This window comes from Saccoglossus kowalevskii, chromosome 22 (genome assembly GCF_978046115.1).
Source record: "Saccoglossus kowalevskii chromosome 22, keSacKowa6.1, whole genome shotgun sequence".
In the NCBI taxonomy this organism is placed as follows: Eukaryota; Metazoa; Hemichordata; class Enteropneusta; family Harrimaniidae; genus Saccoglossus; species Saccoglossus kowalevskii.
In genome coordinates, this window is record NC_140662.1 from 17,902,856 (window position 1) to 17,924,641 (window position 21,786).

At 37.1% G+C, this 21,786-nt stretch overlaps 2 protein-coding genes across 5 annotated transcripts in view; one reads left to right on the forward strand and one right to left on the reverse strand.

Moving 5' to 3' along the window:
- LOC144363273 (uncharacterized) overlaps positions 1 to 21,786 on the forward strand; it is an 84,635-nt gene that overhangs the window by 47,292 nt on the left and 15,557 nt on the right. For all 4 annotated transcript variants that reach the window (XM_085495979.1, XM_085495980.1, XM_085495981.1 and 1 more), the window contains 2 exons: positions 7,359 to 7,573; positions 20,745 to 20,888. In XM_085495979.1, coding sequence (XP_085352105.1) covers positions 7,359 to 7,573; positions 20,745 to 20,888 — 359 coding nt within the window. The remainder of the gene's footprint in view (positions 1 to 7,358; positions 7,574 to 20,744; positions 20,889 to 21,786) is intronic.
- LOC146729076 (uncharacterized) lies at positions 9,521 to 14,631 on the reverse strand. The gene is made up of 10 exons (XM_085495977.1): positions 13,893 to 14,631; positions 13,637 to 13,726; positions 13,353 to 13,461; positions 12,929 to 13,151; positions 12,248 to 12,770; positions 11,966 to 12,152; positions 11,357 to 11,614; positions 11,090 to 11,261; positions 10,338 to 10,486; positions 9,521 to 10,184 (listed from the first exon to the last, which is right to left on the reverse strand). The coding sequence occupies exons 1-10, from the start codon at positions 14,301 to 14,303 to the stop codon at positions 10,006 to 10,008; spliced, it is 2,301 nt and encodes a 766-aa protein (XP_085352103.1). The 5' UTR covers positions 14,304 to 14,631; the 3' UTR covers positions 9,521 to 10,005.

The window sequence follows — 21,786 nt, forward strand, 5'->3', positions numbered from 1 at the left end:
GTGTAGTAAGGCGTTTGGACTTCCAACTCTGCTATACCTGTTCTAATTCTAGAACCGTCAATTAGTATGCAAGTGCCCTCCTCGTCACTCATTTGCGATGGGTGCACCAAACTAGTTCGTACTGTTACCCCACTACAACCAGTGTCACGGAGAACACTCACCTTATGACCATTCACTGTGCCCACTGCAATAGGCATGGATGTAGTCTCACCCACCTCACTGATACCAATCCCCATCGTAGCAGGCACAGGCAGAACCTTATCTCCAATTTTAGTCATTTGCATCTGTTTGCCCTCGGTGATCAGCACCGAGGTACTTGCCCTATTAGCCACAGTAGATTTGTCAGATGAGGCATTAAGGACTCCACGAGTATTCATGCATGCCCCAACTATCAATAAGTTGCCTTTAGCATTACGTGTTGACCAGCATTTAGTCTTCATGTGCCCCAGCTTACCACACCGATGGCATACTGGTTTACATTTTGACTGTTGACCCCCTGTCGCTTCTAAGCCCTGTGCACGACTGGGTAACTGACTAGTATTTTTGGATGGTTTTTCTACACGCGGTGTTTTATGGTTCATACCAGTGTAGTGTCGACTTTCATCACGACGATCAACACAGGTAGCCATCTCACCCACAGTATTGCACGCATGCTCTCTGACATGCATCACAACTTCATAACTGCAAGTGGACAGGTATTGCTCCTGTGCAATTAAATCTTATTAATGCCTCCACTGTATTTTCAATGCCAGACAGTTCACCCCATCGTGCCAAATAATGTTTTAGCCTAACGACAAATTGGGTAGCCGTTTCAAACTTAGCAGGTCTAGATTGTCTAAATTTCTCCCTATACCCTTCCTCAGTAAGATTGTATGCTTTTAGCATAGCGCATTTCACACTCGCCCAATCCTTAGTCTGCTCAACATCCAATGCATTATATATAGCCAATGCCTTCCCCGACAACTGCCCACTAAATGCGACCCCCCATACATCTTGGCTCCATTGGCAATTATTAGCAAATATTTCAAAACGCCTTATATACACATCCATGTCATCTCCTTGCACAAAATCAGGAGGGGCTTTAATTTTAATTGAAAAGGGAGAGGTTTTGGATTCAGATGTAGATTGTCCCGTTTTGAACATTTCCATTTTTAGCCTTGTCAGTTCCAGTTCTTTTTCGACCAAACGCGCTTGGCTTTCTCTTTCAGCCAAACGTTCCTTGTGGTCCCTTTCTCTTTGAGCCAAACGTTCAGTTCGTTCTTGGTCTTGCATTTGTTTAAATGTAGAACGAACATATTTATCTAAATCTGCCCCCTGATAACCCAATTCCTCGCCCTGTTGTCTAATTTCGCCGACAGTACTAGGAGCAATGTCCCGAAATGAAGGCGATAGTATTCTACCCCGTCCCGTTGGCGTTGTGATAACGTTTGTTGCCATAATGTACACTTATTATTAAATCGCTATTCACAATGTGCCCGTGTGAGACTGGTCGGGGAATCAATCGCGTAAGCTGGCAGGTTTTAAGTTAAAATGATTTTCCTCGCACCGATAATTATCTGCTTAACAATATTTGTTTTGTTTTATCATAAAGCAGATCCCACTTCTGACACCATTTGTCACGGGGTAGGCTAGCATCCGACCACAAAGTGATAAGAGGCACGCCTTCACCTCGTGTTGTGGGTTCTTTGACACCCTACTGATTGAAATATCGAAAATAAGCCAGCTAATGCCTGGATTGTTCCCTATACAACTTATTGTAGTACCAGACCCACTCGCACACAATTAAATGCACAGTAATATCGTAAAGGATGGTTTAATTGTACAACCGGTTATGATACACAGAATTCGCTGATATGAATCAACGTAACAAAGATATAGGTCGCTGTACAATAGGAAAAATTAACACGCATGTCAGGGCAGGATAAAGCAGTGGCGTCCCATGAATAACCAGTTTACTCAACCCGAAACCGGGATGATTCACAATAGGCAATGCACCTTTTACGTATGGAACGACGCCGCTACTTAACTGCGCCGACGTGCGTGCGAAACGTTGAAGCAGGAAACGGGCTGTCACAAAATACAATTAAACTAATACTGTTACAATTTCAAATAAGAATACAATAATTTAACCACTAAATTAGCCAAATAGTTACCCAAAATACATTCAAAACACAGCCAATGGTCCCTAGCCTAATGTGCGTGTAATGAGCGTGATAATTACCGGCTTCTGTCGGGTTATAGTAGAAACGTTGCTACATGTAGATTCAGTTCGATACTCAGGCCTGGTTTCTCGTAGGATACCTTGTAGGATTCGTGTCGAACACAAAAGTTCCGTGGAACAGCACGTAGAAAAGGAGCCCAGTCTTCTACTGTATCTACACAACGTCCGTCGACTAAGCGAGTAGCTTGCACACCACGTGGGGATGAACTAACTCTCCCCGTTCACTCGCAACACAAGGCTGGCTCCGGTTGCTGTCGCTGCCTCAGTTCTTAATGTTCTCTCCCCCGGCTGCGTCTACCTTGACCTTTTATAACGTCCCCCACCTGGAATCATTGTCATGGCAACTGAACATAGTTGGAATCTGCTTACACAATACACTGGTGCTATCATTCTTGGTAGTCACTTAACCGGTGTTTGTAATCAATAGCCGGCACACGTATGGCACGCGTCTTTATGAATGGAGTTTTGGGGTGTGTAAGTGTTTCAAAGTCTACTAGCTCGGCTGTGAAATAATCCTACCTCTGGCTGTATTTTAATATACCTTTTCTCCAAACCCTAAATTTAACCCGGCATGTATACCATCACGAACCTTGTGACACTGATTCTAGTTGCAATTTTGAACAAAATTCCAAGTTAATTTGGAGAAAAGTCCTGCTGTACATAGGTATGTCTTAGCTCAAAAAAACTTGGTTAATTTCATCCAAATGTTTAAACTGTTGAAATTTTGTTGCTCTTTAACACGGTACACAAAAATGAGATTAGTCATTTCAATTTTTAGGCTTTCAAAAAAATGTTTAATTTCACTACGACTATTTTTTAGTGAAAACCAAACTGTTTGAATTCTGCTTGAGATGTGTAAAACAGTGTAGACAAAATAACATTTATATTTATCAATGTTATGTTATGAGATTATTGTACTGTTTTATTTCTGTAATTCTCCTTGGGTTCAAATTTCAAGTGCAAGCCAAGAAAATGTTACCCCCTCTATGTTGGAAAAAAGCATAACTTTGAATTTTAAAGATGTCATTTGTCCAAAGCTAATTTGTAGGGTTGTTTACAATGTCTTAAAATAGTGTAAACATGGACTGCAGGTGATAATTGTATAATACACCAAGTGGTTATGATATGGGAAGATTACTTAGGCTGTTGGCTTGGTAAGGGGATGTTATTGGTATAGTAAGCATAATTCACTGGGACAACATGGTTTGAAAGCAAGATATAATGTAAATTTATGTAAACACAGGAGATTCTTTTATCTTGCGCACGGCAACAGGTGTCTCATTGGACAGGTCTCTGTGAAGTACATTTGAATTTGAATTTTCAGAAAAATTTATAATGAAGAATGCATCTTCTGTAAACATTTCATTTTCTACACTACAACATTTCATGATTGGATGACTTAATGCAGTTGCTACAACCCAGCATCTTTGGGACTACCGTTAAAATCCTATTATATAAAAAAAAAATTAAAACCGCATACCTAATAGTAACCGCACCCCCGATTTCGGCTTCAGTGTTAAAGAGTTCTCAACAAAACATGAAAAGTACCTATTACTAACCGCACCCCCAATTCAACAAGACCGTGACTGACTTTGTTTCAACCAGCTGGTACATTGTTCCTAATCCTATTCATTTGTTTCGACAACATGCCTAAAAATATTCACACCTCTTTAATGTTCAGTAGTGTTAGGATGTCAAACACGCAGTGAAACTGCTTTTGTTCTTGCGACAACTTTTGTCAATACTCCTTATGAATACGTCCATGTGTCGCAAGTTTTCGACAATGTGCTGTTATCACCGAAAAACTGTTAAATTCTTTTTCAATGCTCAGTTTATCTTTCGAAAACAACTAATTTCTTGATTTAAAAAAAAAAATCATGTCGTTTTCCCATGGAAATCAAATCGCACTACATTATCGGTAAATCACTTCCGTGTTTCGTTCACCATGAAGTCTGTGACTGTCATTAACATATTTAAATGACTCAAGTAATTTGAACACGTGGGCACCATCCAACATTTTTATTGGTTAATTAGCGACCTGACCTATCCGGTCAAGTAACGTCTCGTGTGCATTCAAACTACATGGCGGATGTCGTAGCATATCGATTGTTTACATGTGTTCGAAATGATTTGCTTACAGTGAACTAAGTTGAATTTTACTTGCATTTGATAAAAATTCAACGAATTTATTTTTCGTGCGTTGTAATAATCATCAATTTCAACACTTCGAAAACAAGTAAGTTATTCACTTGTGAACCGAAGCATGGCCGGATTGCGTTACCGTACCCACGGTACCGTACTTTTTTAGTGCCGTACCATGATCATTTTCTACCACAGTCACTTGGGGGCTGAAAATCAATAAATACTAATTTAAACAAGTAACCTGTAGAATACTGTGTGGGTAATATTTTTTATATTGATTTTTGTTGCATTTGCAGCAAATAGTTACCAAACAATGAGAAATCTATAGGATTGAATATACCCCACAGCTAGCTTCACATGCAGTTTATGGTTCATATGGTGCTTACACCAGGATTTAATTACAGCACCTAGGCGGTATGTGGTTACAGCTTAATGTTCAGAGTAATCGCAAGAAATTAACATGACAATAGAAATTCATTAAAGACTGGCACTCCCATGCAATTAACAGCGAGTGAAATTCCTAGGATTGAAACATACATTTTGAAGTCACTGATGTAAGCAATGAATTGACATAAAGGCAACATAAAGACGAGGTAGTTTATTTAATCAACTAGAGGCTGAAATTATAATTAATTTGTTTATTTCAATACACTGGTGAAACACGGTAGTAACTGTGGGTGAAAGGATGTTTTGGGGTGTAGTTTACATTGTACATGTATATGTAGTGATAGGTTCGGGTGTAATGTGTTAATTTCCAACTATTATGAAGTCGCGTAGAATTTCACTTAATTTATTTTTGCTGACATGTTTTCAAGCATTACATGTGAATCCAATTTTCACTGCGCTGTGTCTCAATAGAGTATGAGGGAAATGACATTTTCACTTGAATTTATTTCAGGGGAAAAATGCTTTCACTGATAATGAAGTATTATGACAGATACCCTCCCCATGGCTTTCATTGCGTATGGAAGTTATTTTCACGAGTGACGCGGTGTATCCTGCTGCCGTACTTTCACGAGCAAATCCACGGGGAGGGTGTGGGGTTCTGTTATTATACATGTCCCATATTTGATTATTTCATATTAAAAAAAGAACGTGCAACAAACCGGCATAGAAATTTAGGTCGGGGAACCCAATTGCCCATTAATATGCTCCAAGAGAGTGCTGCGACCTAGCAACGCTTGTCAGTGTAGAACGCGTGTCGCTGTACGTGTGAAAATAAAATAATCAGACGTCTAATTTGAGTCATTGTCCGAATAAATAACTGGTGGATGTTTAAGCACGCTGGTCGTAGCGTAGCGTAGCGTAGCGTAGCGTAGCGCAGCGCAGCGCAGCGCGTGTTCGTCGAATTTCATGTAAATAAACAATGTATTTTACATGCGCTGTATACGCCGCTATGAGTCCCATATCAAACAGGATGCGACTCGTGATTTACCCAGAACTCTGTGCGAATCCCCTTTGATTCTGGCTGCTGGCCATTTTCGTTCATGAAATCGTCAGATATCATCAGAAAACGCGGTATTTGTGCAGTTTTGAATAAAACTACGTTAGCGATTATGAACAATGGTTATTAACGTAACACCTGATCCCCTCTAAAATTTTGGTTTCGCATTTTAAGGTAAGAAATCGAAATTTGAAACCGACAGGGTGTCGATTTCCTAGGTGCCATGTTTCACAACTTGTTTATTTATATACGGATGATTTTTTTTTAAAAATTTGTATTTATTGATATTCAGCCCCCAAGTGACTGTGTTTTCTACTAAGCAATGCATTAAAGTTTGTTTTTATTTGAAGCTCCTGTCAGAATATACTTTCTGTTATGAAGAAAATTAAAAAAATAAATGCATATTTTTTTTCATGTGAACAGTTTTTGTGCGACGTGACGCTTATCGCTCTTCCCTGACATCTAAATTGGAGTTACGCTTATATTCAAAAGATTGTACGGTGTATTGTTTGTTTTGTGCAAGTGATGTAGGAAAAAAATGACCACGCCCATTTAGTGATTGCAATATTTACATAATAGAAACCGCACCCCGAACTTTAGCTGTTGATCCAAATTTTTTCTTTGATACATTGTAATATAAGCCGCGGTTTATAATAGGATTTTAACGGTAGTGAAATTTTCATTGCTACAAAATTTTCATGATTTTTTTTTACACATACCGAAATTAATTTCTCATGAAATTAGACGTTTACCAATTTTTATAACATAATTCAATACTTAAATATGTCTGTACTAATACAATTTGTGCAAAGATCACAAATTCAAGGTTTATTGTCAATGCTGGCTTATAAGTTTTCTTTCTAAGGTTTTTTTAAATGGTTAAAAACTGGTAAAATTTCCCAAACATTTACTTCATAGTTCTGTGACTGCCATTGTCTGATTTTGCCTCCCCTGTCAACAAAGTCGACACAGCGGAGCTGTTCATATTACTGATTGTCCGTTGTCGTTAACTTTACAATTTCAACCTTTTCTTTGAAACCGCAAGTCAGAATGTTTTCAAATTTAATATGCAAGTACCTTGGTTGGTTCTTTCTCAGATTTGTTCATTTCATGTCAAAATCTCAAATTCTTTTTTAGGTGAATATTTTTGTCATTTTTGGTAAAAAATTATAAAATCACAAGTCCGATTACTTTGATATTACTTATATAAGTATTATATGTGGACCTCGCTCAGATTTGTCTTTATCTTTATCTTTAATTCTCCAATTTTGATGAATATTTTTTGTCATTTTTGGTAAAAAGTGACATTTTCGACTTGTTAAAACTTGATACTATTCATACTGTTTATTTTCTAATGATATTTTCTAATGATATCTTCTGTTCTTTAATTGAAATGTGCATTGCTAACAGCGGAGCTATCTCAGCCAACAGGTTGCTTGTTTTCATGTTCAAAAGCTCTGTGAATTATTCATCAGTTCATATCACCATGCAGCTGGTATGAGACAAAATAAATTCTATGCTTGATAACCTTTCTTTCTATATTTATTTCAGTTAAGCACAGCTGGTTTCTTGGTAACAGTCACGTTTTAGATTTAGCTTTTTTCCTCGGCGGTCAACCTACCAAACTGAAATGCTTCAATGCAGGTAAAGGGGAAGTAGCTTGGCATCCCCAGTCATCGGTGTGGGTTGGTTCTGGAATTACAGAGAAGAATGCACTTTTTTCATATCATGCCAACTGGGCTGCACCTGGCAGATGGTGGCTGGAGGTGAGTTCTATACTCTTTTTAATTCAACTTTTTACATGATATGTAATTGTTTTGTGCAAAAGACTAGGGTTCCTTGAAGTTGTGTTGTCGAGAAATTTTTTGTGGCTTTTTACATGTTAATATATTATATTGTTTTTGAAGCGTTTTTCCAATACAGCTGAACATCACCAAATTAGGTTACCATACCAAATTGATGAATCCCACCTGGGATTTATCTTTGTTTGATTAAGATATTATCACAAAATCAATATTTGCCGTGAAAATTTTGTAGCTTGAGTTGTCGTCTGTCGACATTGATGTCCATATGAAAATTCATATGAAAATTGGTGCTTACAAGTCTTAGTAGGGGATTTGGATTATAACACGATCTAAATCCAACGTTAAAGTGTACACTGAACGATAAATTCGTCAAAGATATTATATTTCAATAAATAAATTGGTGACAATACCAACAATTTCATCAAAATTCACGCACCATGAGCTTTGTTATGGGCGATCAATGTTAGCATTTTTACCGGTGTGTCGATGCTCATTTGTCTGTCAGGAACTCCGCGTCATTTATGGGCGTCAAATCTGTGACGTCACAAGTGTGACCCAAACATAACCCTAAGGAATAATGGCGTCGCCAACTCATAGTGCTGAAAGTTCGTCAACTCCAAGTGATGCGTCGTCGCAAAGCCGTGATTGCGAGCTTGAGTTGAATTACGAGTCTTCTGACTTCGATGTCGAGGGTTCATCGGTTGACGGAGGTATACGGCCCTACCAATTTGAGCCCGAATTTAACGACGACAGTCACAGTGATTCTGCTGAAGAAAACGATGTCGGTGATGCTTTGGGCGATCGCCTGAATACTACCGAGTGGTAAGTGGTCGAATCAGCTGGTTTTGATAACATTAACTTCCGGAGTTCCGCATATTTTGAATAATTATTAACCTGTATTTCGGAGTAGTTTAAGTCCCAGAACGAAATGTTCTGATTACGTTCAATCACGGAACTCAGACATGCATAGCCCACTAAGTTTAATTTCATTTTCTGTATCTGTTGACATTATATTTGCAAGTCAGTACAATACGATCGGTGAAACAACAGCTACCATTTAAGCTTCATATTATTGCCTTAGTAGTTAATTACAATTTATGATTAAATTGTATGCATAGGAGCTTATATTTGTGATGCATGTAATCACAGTCCCTCTATCCCCAACTGTGATGTAATTATAAATTATAAAGTCGAATTTAAGCAAGACATTTACTAATTAGCCAAATTGAAATTATCTTGTATATTGGACATCCAGCATTATATTATTAGACAGATCATGACAACCACAACACATACAATTAAATTGTAAGGGGCCAGAATGTTAGCATTTGGGAGGAGGCTTAAAAAACTTATTCCCAATAAGTTGCTGTGATGTTTTTGTTTTTTTATTTGAGACTTGGGGTGGGGTGGTGCTATATCGTAGAGGTAATGCCTAATGAATATTAAGGTGAAGACCGTATTTTCAAGTGTCAGGAATAAATGATTTTGAAAATATGCAAAATAAATCAATTTTAAGATTTTGACAACTTACCTTTGATAGTTCTGATATGGTAATAATTTGTTCTCACAAATAATTATACTGTATTTAGGAGGTAAATAACAAGATAGTAAATTTCATTTTTGCTGAGATACCTGCTTCAAGTATATGTTGTTTATATAATTTAGGTGTCAGTGTAACAGATGTCATGTCATGCCCTCTGCTGAGGAATGTAGATGCTGTTATGAAATAATGCAGGTGAAAGCTGTCTGTGATGAAGTTCCAAATACAGCATGCATCACAGAACATCCTGGATTTAAGCCAGTGTGTCTGGACAAGTATGTATTGCTAACAGCTTATCATGTATATAGACAGTACCATGGAACTATTCCAGAATCCTCTGAGTAAGTATTAAAAGTCGCACATACTGGTCTGGTATGAACACAATTTTATTAGGACAAAATATATCATGGTTTTTGTTACACTGAAAATGTATTATGGTAGATGTGCATAAATGTTAATGAATGTCAGACCAATTACAATTATGTTTTGCTAGAAATTTCTGAACTTTGTGAACTGAAAATGGTTGACACATAAATATGTACAACCAGAACCTCAGTAATATTGTTGAGGGCCATACCAACTACATTACATTTGTAATTGTGTACTAACAGTATTCTCTCATGTCCAATAGAAGTATAGGCATTTTATTAGGTTGGAATAAACTGTGTGCAGTAGACAGAATTTGTACATTCAATTTATTTTCCTTGCAGGAGATACAGGTATGTTGCCTACAGGCAACTTGTCCGATGGTGCTGGGGATATTTAGGCAAAGATGTCAGAGTTCCACTCCCATCATGTGCAGTTCATCTTATCAGAGAAACATATCCTTCACAGAATGGAGTTTATCAGGGATTTAATTATGTTGATTAAAAAACCTCGACTGAAAGTCAGAAACTGCCACTTCTTTATTCGGTCTTTTGAACTCACTGCAGAGTGCAGGAGGTACTTTGTTCAACACATCACCTTTTGCCTGTGACATGGTACATTTTACCACTCTTGCAGTGACATTAGTTGTCACATTTTGTACATAATCTGTAATAAAGAATATTTTATTTTTTTAATTATTGTTATTGTTTTATTTGTTGAAAAACTGAGCTGTGGTTGTGATTTTAAGTGGCTTCAGTCATGCAAATATATAAAGCTGCTAGTATACATGCATGTAGAACATTTTATACCGGTACTTACTGTAGGTAGGTTCTGTCTTTACTTGACGCACTGTGTAACTGCCTTTTTTAAATTTTGGATAAGTTATTTTATAGCAAGGATTTCCCTGCTTAGTAACAGCAGCATGTCGCCCACCATTTTCATTATAATGCATTGCTGCCAAGACAAGCCTATAAATAAAACAACCATGCATTATGATATACTGTATTTTACCACTAAGGACTTAATAGAATTACAAATTCTGAGTGTTAGAATACTTGTTACATACTACATCAATTGTGATTGCTAACTTTTGAAGTTAGAAGGCTCTATCACAGGGATAAGACCTGTCAGTAAATAATTAAAGTCAAAGACAGTAATGAGAACTTGTGTATTACACACGTCTCCAAACCTGTTGATTTGTAAACAATATGTTGTTCTCTGTTTGATTGTAGAATTTAATGTGATAAAACTTATATTTGTACTAATTTAATCTACTAATTTGTTAGCCAGAACTACCAGGGCCAATGTTTTTTCAAAAATGTTGAATTTCAGGTCGTCATTTCAATGTTAATATATTTTGCTGCTATTATTCAACTGTACCAGTTGGAAGGTAGTTTTTTGGGGGGTACACATTGTGAAATAATACAATGACAAGTTTCTTTTATGGTGCCAATCTTTATCAACATCACTCCAGCCTACGTTTCCAACTCACAGTATATTACAACTAAGCTCTTTTGACCGCAAAGTTACTTGTTTATTTTCAATGTTGATTAATACAAGTACGCAGTTACCTGCACATCATTCCATTGTATGAGAACCCATGCATCTTTGGGGCAAACTGATTCACCACAGAATGGTATCCTTCCAGTTCTGAAGTCTGTTGTATTGTTGACAACTTAGGTATATCTTTCTTCATTTGTCGAGAATTGAGGAGCGTTATCAATTTCTCTAAGGGTTTAGTTCCTGGAAATATATATATAATATTTAGGCATTATAATAACAGCATACATATACCATCCTAGTCAAAGTGTGTTAAAATGTGAATAAGAGAGAAATACCTGGTTTTAACCATCGCTTTCTTCTCTCTTGTCTTGTTAAATCCTCATGTTCACATCTAGGAAAGAAAGTTCCATGCCCCTCATGAATATTTTGGATGTGGTTTCCAACAGATGTCCATTTGTCCATCATCAAATCACCATTTCCATCAGGTGTTGAGGCAGCAGTCCAATAAAGATGATTGGTGACACTTTTGATCCAGTCTTGTAATATACCACACTCTTTCTCTTTAGAAAGAGCTAGCATTTTTTTCTGTAGACCTTAAGGAATAAATCCTATCATCAGTATTCTGTGTTTTCAGTCATGATTATAGTTGAACTGTTGCAAGGTAATTTGCTGGTCATGTTATAAAATTGCACTTAAATTGCTCTGAATATTGAATATTATCAATATCACTGATGCTGTATTTGACTAAAATAAATTGAAAATATCCTACAAGGATTAACAATTTCATCTAAAATAATCTGTTCTACCCTAGTACCCATCAATTTTTGATATCAATAGACCACGGATAACAGTGGATCATTTGCATACCAATAGAACAATGGAAAAATGTTTAAGCATGATAAAACAGCTGCTCTCAAAGATTGTGGGGGGAGAAAACTGCTTACCTTTAGCAACATGCCACACATCCACACAGTGTTGAGTATCTGTCATGTTCTCTCTGACCCATTTAATTATTTGAACATGACGGTCTGTGACTATTTTGTAGATATTAATACCTTGACCCTGTAAATATGCCACACTCCTTGCCAAACCTTCCTTCTCCATGTGGCAGCTACTTTTCACCTCGTTACTCTGAATATAAACAATAGATTCAATTTAATTATAAATTGTTACTAGATTGGTGTTTACATAAAACGAGGTACTTGGTAAGTAAAATGTATAAATACCTGCACAAGCTGTATGTCAATCATAGTACCATTATCAAGGTCCATGACTGAATATGAGCCAAATTTAGCACTATGGCCAGGGGTGTCACACCTCCCATCTCCACCTATGCAAAGTGACCTTCCATTTTGAAGTGCATCATCAATGTACTTTCCACGCATGTTTCCCCATACTTCCATTACTGCTGGTTGGAGGTAGTACCTTTGATGTTTCATGAAAGTATCCGTTGAAATACTTGGCATATTCATAAACTGTAGGACACGTAAAGTTTTTGATGCTAATGCCCCAGCTAACAAAATTCCACAAGAAAGTCTAAGATTTCCACTTGGAATGGAACCTATCATGGATTGGCTGTTCCATTTTGTGCTTAGTCCACAAAAAACACAATTCTGCTCCACTCTTACCATTGTGCCACATATGTGTGTGATTTCACCTAATGTAGGTGAAGAGCATCTGGTACATGTGTGGAATAGATTCATGAGTTGAGCTTCCCCAACAACAAAGAATCTATTTTTCTGCATACACCTATAATTAAGAGAAATAAACTAAACTATATTTATTGTATAACACATTTTATTTTTACCATAAACCGTGTGATGTGAAGCTACTCAATGCTCACCATGTTTACCTACTTTCATTCACAAATTTTCCCATTTATATTTTATAATTTTATTAAAACTTACCAATCATCAGCACTCGAACATGAAGCTTGTGATTCACATTCTGACTGTTCATATGTCTCATCAGAATCAGTTGTTGCATTGGACTCTAAACTTGACCAAGTTGTGTCAAGTTCATTGTCTGGGGGTGGTTCTTGTACTTGTATTGTTTGGTTTGGTTTCAGGAGATCACATTGTACTTGAACGCTTCTTCTTTCTGGAGGATGCAACATCTCTGTCTGGCAAACTGTAATGCAAATAACACAGTCAAGTTCAAATACAATACCAAATGTAATTGTCCCATCTGAAAACCTGGCAGTGTGATGGAGAACCTTTTAAAAAAAAAATCTGAGGGTAAGAGAAAAAAAAAATATTCATTGTCAAGATACGAGAAAAAAATATTTTCAACATAAAATATTCTCCTAGCCTCCCCACATACAATACATACCTTTATTTGATCCAAAGGGCCTTACTTGTACACGCACACTTCTCTTATTAGGCTGCTTGTAAGATATTTGAGTACCATATGTTCTAACAGTCTTAGCCTTGGTTAAAGTCTTAAATGTGAAACAAAATTTAGGAAGTGATTATTTATTTATTTATTTATTTATTTATTTATTTATTTATTTATTTATTTATTTATTTATAAACACACTAATATAAACACACCAAGACGCTGTTTATAGAATACATACATGTTTTTCATGCAAGTTTCTCGCAAATGTTCAGTACCTGAATAGAGCTGTCGGTAAGAGAATCAGTGTCCTGTACTTGGTGGCTTGTGTCCTCGTCATGGGTGTCCTCCGAATACTGCAGAGTTACCTGTATCAAACAATGATTACAAATAATAATGTATGAAAAAAACAGACAATTGAACGTACGTAATAGCATTACCGCCATAGCCAGTCGTTATGTGTAAACGTAAACATACTCGCGGTAAATTCAGTGCGCGGCACATAGTCGAACATGAACGAATACAAATACCTACCCTAGCATTTTCTCTTTTAAGAAAAGCAATCCTTGGCCTTTTAGGTGTTGAGACAGCCGGATACGCTGGACTTGTATCAGTCTTGTTACTAATACTCTCCGCCAGGACGCCGGTATGAATTGTTGGCACGGCATCTTTGTGCAAAGTTTTTCTTCCGGGAACTTGTCCCATCGCACGCATAAACTTGTATTTTGCCGGGTAGCACTCGTCTGTGAAATGCACTGAGCAAAGCACAGAATGCTTCGTAGGACCATGCCATTTAGCTCTCTTCACCCGAACAAACTTCGTCCAAAGTTTGCTCAAAGACGGTCTGTCGAGGGGGAATGCGTGAAGCGAAACACCGTCAAGGTTCGTGTTCCAGCACCCGAAAGCAACGCAGCGTTTACCTCGTCTGTCACAACCACTTGACATTACTAGTTTAAATACGAAGCTCAAATGAATAAAAAAAATTCCCAAACGCAACAGTTCGCGTCTTTGGTTGCAATATCACTAAAATAAAACCGTAGAACATACACGAAAATCAACAATAACACAGCTGATCACGAACGACATTTACATACGGTTTACATATCAATGGCGGCAAACTGAACAGGGCGGTCACACTTATGACGTCACATCCAAGAGGTCATGTAAACGAGGTCAAACGGGGGGAGCTTACGTGCGATTTTAACAGAATCCGCTATATTTCGTAAATGAGTCATCGGATTTTAAAACAGATTTCTGGTGTTTGATATTTAAATACAAGATAGCAGAAAATGAAATAAAATCTAGCGTTCAGTGTACACTTTAAGCCTATAAACGTTCCATTGTTTTTAGTGCCAAACCCCTTTGTTAAGTACAACAACAAATATTTCGTTGGTGTTTGTGAGCTCTTGTGTGATTGGTCAATGCATGGACAGCTCTTCCACTTCCGTGTTTTACTCCCTATCAATTTGGGCCCTGTTTAACCATAGACAGTATAGTAGTATAGTAACACCAATGTCAAACGCCGTATGCCCAACGTAAGCAGGGCTGGAATATTATGAGCAAGTAAACCATGACTTCATATTTACTTCCATGCGATGTCACAATAAAATTAAAAGTTAGTTTCAGACGGCAGTAATGTTTCTGTACATGTTATATTCAGTCTGTACCCCATTTTCGACAAAATATTTGGATATTTTGTTTTCATGGTGCATGAATCTTATTATGTTATTGTTTACCGACTATGCTCGTTTTTTATTTTTCTCTGCCACGCATTTTTTTTTTCAAACAGACTTTGAATTCGTATGTTCTCTCATCTGTCACCATCTTGACAATAGCTCACACTCTTTCAACCGGATGTCATGTCTAAGGTTGTACCCCGTTTTCGACAAAATACTCGAATAGTTTTCATGATGCATGAATCTTCTTATTATGTTATTTTCCACGGACTGTGCTCGGTTTTTGTTGTTCTGTCTTGCACTTATTTTGAAATTAACTTTCAATCCGTCCGTTTGCATGTCTGTCGTCATCTTGACTACTTATTCACACTCTTTCAAACGGAATGCATGTGTAAGTTTGTACCCCGTATTCGACAAAATACACGAATATTATTGTTTTCATGATGCATGAATCGTCAAATTTTGTTATTTTCACTGACTACACTTGTTTTTTGTTGTTGTCTGTCTCGCATTTTTTTAATAGACTTTCATTCCGTTTTCCGTTTTCACGTCTGTCGCCATCTTGACTACACGTCCAGTCTTTCAGCCTGAATGCACGTCTACCTACGTTATACCCTGTTTTTATTAATAATTTCAACAAAATAACTCGAATGCTTGTGAATAAATGAGGCATGATTGTCTTTATTATTTTATTTTCACTATTTTCGGTTTTTTGTTAGCGTTTCAAAGGGTTTCTTTTACGTGACGATCAAGAAAACGCAAATCTTCGCTATTTTCGATGTTGATGCCCGGGCTCTGAATCACACACACAGAGTTGTTAACATGAATTGCTGTGTCTACTGCGTTTGGATCTTCTTCACTATCATTTCCACCGTCATCAAAATCCGAAAAAAAAACATCGAGTAAATCATCTACACACGGGAACTCGTGATCAGCAACGGCCATTTAGAATACCGATGGAATACCGTAGGCGACTCTCATCAACGAAATTACACAGTCCGCTTCATTGATTGTTTAGTTTGATAATTTATAAACATATATTCAGTGTGAGACTGTTGCTTTCAAGTTGTGTTAATACAAAGATGATTTAAACTTGTCCCTTCCGTTGCGATCGTATTCAATATACGGAAATAGCATGTGTGTGCGTTTGCGTGAGTGAAAGATGCAGGCGAAATTTCTCGTCAGTTCTATATATTTCGAACGCGCGTGGTTGGCGCCTTTGATTGCGTTTATTTTGTTCTTTTATTCGCGAAATCTATCACTGGCACCGTTTATTTTGTCATGTCTCACAACTGAATGTCCAAGCTGACTTTGTTTTGGTTGTATATAGTTTTGTGGACAAGGGAGGTCATCTTGGTTGCCTAATTAACTAATTAAAATACCTGTCAGGCATCTCTACCTTAACGAGAAATGGAAATACAGTAAAACCTGTCAAAACCGACCCCTGGATAAACCGACCTACTGTCAGAACCGACCGATTTATGTAGCCCCGAAATTTCTCCATAGACGCCTATGTTAAAACAACCTGTGAAATCCGACCACTGTTTACTCCGAACACCGACCGCATTGATCGGTCCCAAGTCCAATATTCACACTGAATACATCGACCATCCGACCATTTGCACCACATCCGCTGTCTAGTAATTCGGTCTGCCCGACCTAAAAAGTGTGCATTGTGTCCAAATTCCGCGAACGTCACAGAAACAATACCAAATCTCACACTACAAGTAACGTCCCGTGTAAAACAATGGCAACTGATTACATTTTTCACACCACACGCCCACGCATCGCGTGGTGTCTGGACAGTATAATGACCCCGGATATAAACAAATGATCGGGGTCATCACCTTCAATTGCGGTGAAGCACACTGCATTATCACTTCTTCAACGCTCAAAAGACATTGAGTTTTCTTCTTTCCATAACGATTCTGATCGACAATTTTGTGCTTTCGAATGTTTCCGTAAAGGGGGCTTCAAGATTGAAATTTATGATGACGAAGAAGCAGACGACAACAAAGAATTCGGAAACCTTATTTAGCAAGTTGCAGACCCGCAAACACAGTGTAGCGTTGTAGAATACCTCCACTTTGATGAACGTATACCGACTGAAGCAATGTATGACGGCGAGTGAGAGCAACAGATTGTTGAGAATTTTATTGCAGACAAAGAAAACCATGAATCTATAGACAACAATGACATAAATTGCAACGACAGTCAAATTATTGACCCCCACAACGACAGTGACTTGACGCATGGCGATGTGCTAGACATGTTGACAAGATTACAGAACAAAGACTCCAGTTACTTGACAGATATCCAAAATTTCATAATTCGAACGGAAAACAAAATCGTTGAAAAAAAAGGTGTTCTTTAAAGTAGTCAAAACTTGATGATTTTTTACATCGTAATTTGATTCATTGACTCACAAGTCCCTGTTGAGGGACTGTGATTGACTTAACAGCAAAATCGACTGTCTGCATAAATTATGATAATTACATGTAGCTCACGTGAACATACGTTGTGATGTCATCCAAAATGGACGCCTTCAGTTACGATACGCAATACTTACCCGGTCTGTTCGAATAGTTATTTTAATGTTAATTGATGTCATGTACATACCATAATATTTTTGTCTTGTTTGGTAAATTATTTTATTGAAACAATACAATAAATGCACATTGTAAATACATGTAGAATCACCGGAGGCAAACTCCGATGCCTTTCATTTGTCCCGTGTTTACAGCACATGTAATTGTTGTTTCAATCAAAGTCACGCCCACCCTGAATAAACCGACTCCCTCTGAAAACCGACCATAGATCCCAGTCCCAGTCATGGTCGGTTTTGACAGGTTTTACTGTAGATATTTAGTTTATGTTAACGGTTAGTTTAAATCAGCTTAACTTTTTTCCAGCCTACCCTGCTACAATAGAATCGCTGGAGTTGCTTGTCCTTCCTACTATATTGTCTATGGTTTAACTCCGGGGTTACGTCCAAACGCCACCCTCTTGACTGGAGATCTGTGTTAGAAAATAAACCTTTGTTGTTGCAGTGTACGCAAGAAGATGAACTACTTATGTTTTTAACATCACTTCACCTATTAACAATTCACCCCTAGACGTGATAATTTCATTTCAATAGTAAAAATCCGTTCTCAAAAATCCAAATAATCACAACCTCACCGAAATTCATTTTCTATTCTTACCCACAAGCCACACCCCGACCCACGTGACCCAGACCATTCATCAAAACGAGTGGTCTGGGGTATACTAGTACTCTGACCCATGCCGAGGACTTCCTGTTTGTAATGCTATATGATAAATCAGATTAACTATCACGTGAAACCAAAGACAATTGTCTTTGGTGAAACCAAATGAAAATCATTCTAAAATAACGTACTTATACCCAATTGATTCTGGGAAAAAATGACATTTGCAATAATAATCGACGAGCAGGTACGGGTAGTAACGTTCGGTTGACGAAATAGGCGATACAACAGTACTGATTGAACCTACATGAATGCTACTCTATTTCACATAACCAAATGTTGTTGTTTTTTGCTGTTGTACATTATCTTCGGTAATAACTCCGAAAGTGAAGTCTTATATCTTCAGCAGAACGTAGCCGTTAAAACTTGCAAAACGAGTCTGTTTCGATCCATCATCGCTTAAGCAGCATACAATTTATTTATTTTTTGACTCATTTAAAAAATCAGTGTTTAGTGTCAGTGTTTAAAACTGCATTTTGTCTGTCTCTAGTGTGCCTCAGAATTATATAGATCTTGGCCGATCGTATTTTTACAAAGGACCTGAATGTACAGCACTAATTTCACTTTCACCCAACCTCCTGCTCGCTTCTGCTTTTCGATTATCATTTTTAATCGCTTTTGCAACCGCCTGTTGAATAATTTTCGCTTATTTTTTCGAGCGCGCGAACCCAGAAATATCGCCCGTCTGCATGCTCGCATTTTAAATACATGGCCGTGGCATCAATATGTTCCTGATGTATCTGCTCTCTGCCCTAAGGAGTTAGCATTGCCTGTATCACGTAATTGTCTCGATAATCATGTTGTTGAAACGATATAGCAGCCCTGGATTCAAACGGAACACAGTCCCGCTGTACGTTCGCGAACGAAACAAAGTATGATGGTTTGGAAGTGTCGTTCGAAATTAAATAATAACTTTAGCACTAAAACAACCATTTCGACAACTCATGTGCCAGTGTTCAGTGTTTGAACAAGCGGTCAGTGTTTTTAATAAGCGAGTGAGAAAAAAAAAGGGATAAAAACATGGTCGTGTTTCCGGTCGGAAATGAAGTGATATGTTATAAAATGTTATAAAAGCGAAATATTGGGCGAAATGAGTATTGATGCCCATTTATAGTTGACATGCGTCACCAAATGGGGACATGGTTAGAGTTGGTAGTACCACGGAAGGTACTAATCCATGGTAGTACCAGTACTTGTATACGCGGGGAGGGAGTCCAGAGAGGGAACAGCCAGCATCCCTTTTACGGGAAAACGTGAAATCTCGACGGATTTGTTTCGTTCTCACATGTAATATCAGGTTTTGCGGGCTTCTGAGTTCAAAAATGATGACTAAATCAGCTAAAAAGCAAGCGTTTAGAAACATACCTATGCAGAAGTTGGTTTGCCAGTACTTAATCCATTTTTAACACCTAGGCTACTCTATTGACATTGACATTGGTTGTTTATTTCATGGATTTGGCACTTGAGGTGGCTGATAAGCAGTGTCGAAAATGTGCACACAACGACCATTCGGTGCACGTTTTCGACACGGATTAAAAACCAGTTGTAAGCACAAATTTTCATATGTCGTCGTCAACTTTACAATTTCAACTTCTTCAAAACCATAGTTCAGAATGTTTTCAAATTTGATATGCAAGTACCTTGGATGGTTCTTTCTCAGATTTGTTCATTTCATGTCATAATCTCAAATTCTCTAATTTTGATGAATATTTTTGGTAAAAAGTGATATTTTCGACTTCTTGTAAAAAACGGCAAGTCCGATTGCTTTGATATTATACATATAGGTAGGTACTACACGTGGATCTCTCTCAGATTTGTTCATTTTGTGATTTCGCTTGTTGAAAACAGCAATTCCGATTGCTTTGATACAATACATACAAAAAATGTATTATTCATTTTCTAATGATATCTTCAGTTCTTTGAAATGTGCATTGCTAACAGCGGAACTATCACAGCCGACAGGCTGCTTGTTACTTTTTTCAACTTAGACCTTAGACTTTTTCAGCAAGTAAAATTCACATTTATAAAATTAATTTAGTTCTGCTTTTGTCTTCGTCGAGCAGAGCTAATCACATTGTTGGTTGTTATCATCTGCATCAACTTTTTACATTTTCATCTTCTTAAAAACAGGTCTGGTTGCTTTGATACTCTTTCTTGTGTAGACCTTAGATTTGTTCATTTCGTGTTTATCTTTAATTCTCTAATTTTGATAAATATTTTTGTTATTTTTGGTAAAAATTTTTTATTTTCAACTGATTGCCTTTATATTATACATACATATAGGTACCTCAGGTGGACCTATCTCAGATTTGTTAATTTTGGTATATCTTCAATTCTCTAATGTGCATTGCTAATGTACTTCATGTAATAATTAATTTATACATAAGAAATGAACTTAATCATAGTATAATGGAATCTAAAATCAATTTTATATCTTATCACAGGTTCTAACTCGTAAGAATCGTTATATTTTTCGTCCTCTTGAGAAATTGCATGTTACACGCTTAGGATCCGTCAAAGTCGAACAGATTGACATTGATGATTCTTTGGATCAGAGTTTCAAGCCTGGATTGTGGCTACAAACAAAGGTAAGTTAGGCCCTGACAGAGACAACAATTTTAATGTTTTTGTCATAATATTCTAATTTATATTTTATTTTTATTTTGTGCTATTGATCACAAATCCCAGATAAAAATATATGTTCACCAAACTAATTTTTTCATAAAACGCAGGTCAACCTCAATGAAAATTGTAATTTTTTTTTTTAGCCATTTTACCATTGGTAAAAAGTTTTCGTATCTCAAAATTGAGTTCTGAGAAATAATCTATAAGATGAATACTCATGGTTGACATGGATTGTCAAAAAATTCTTTTACTATGACTAATACTATACATTTTTTATAAACGTTTTTTTTCAATAATAATAATTGGTAAATACGATTCATCAATGAATTCAATTCCTGTTAAAGTCCTAATATAAACCGCATATGTAATAGTAACCGCACCCCCAGTTCCGGCTTTAGGGTTATAGTTAACCATAATTGAAAACTTGAAAAGTACTTATTACTAACCGCATCCCCAATTCAACAAGACCATGATTGACTTCATTGTTTCAACTAGCTGGTTCAAGACAGCATTGTTCCTAATCCTATTCATTTGTTTGAAAACGTGCCTAAAAATATTCACACCCATTTATTGTTCAGCGGTGATAACATGTCAGACATGCAATGAAACTGCTTACTTAGAAACTAAGTTGAATTTTACTTTCATAGCAATTCAACGGATTTATTCTTTGTGCGTTATAATCACTACTGAATAATAATCACCAATTTCAACACTTTGAAAACTAGTTATTCACTTGTGAACCGCAGCATGGCCGGATTGTGCTACCGTACCATGATCATTTGCCACTAAGCACTGCATTCGTGTTTTCATTTTTCAACATTTGGTAACACATATTGAGCTTTTGATCCCAATTTTTAAATT

Excerpts from the sequence above, each read along its gene's own strand:
- LOC146729076 (XM_085495977.1), bottom strand. The coding sequence starts at position 14,303 with ATGTCAAGTGGTTGTGACAGACGAGGTAAACGCTGCGTTGCTTTCGGG. Across the intron at positions 11,262-11,356 it reads AAAGCGATGGTTAAAACCAG|GAACTAAACCCTTAGAGAAA; the intron begins GTATTTCTCTCT and ends ATATATTTCCAG. Across the intron at positions 10,487-11,089 it reads TACAATGGAATGATGTGCAG|GCTTGTCTTGGCAGCAATGC; the intron begins GTAACTGCGTAC and ends TTTTATTTATAG.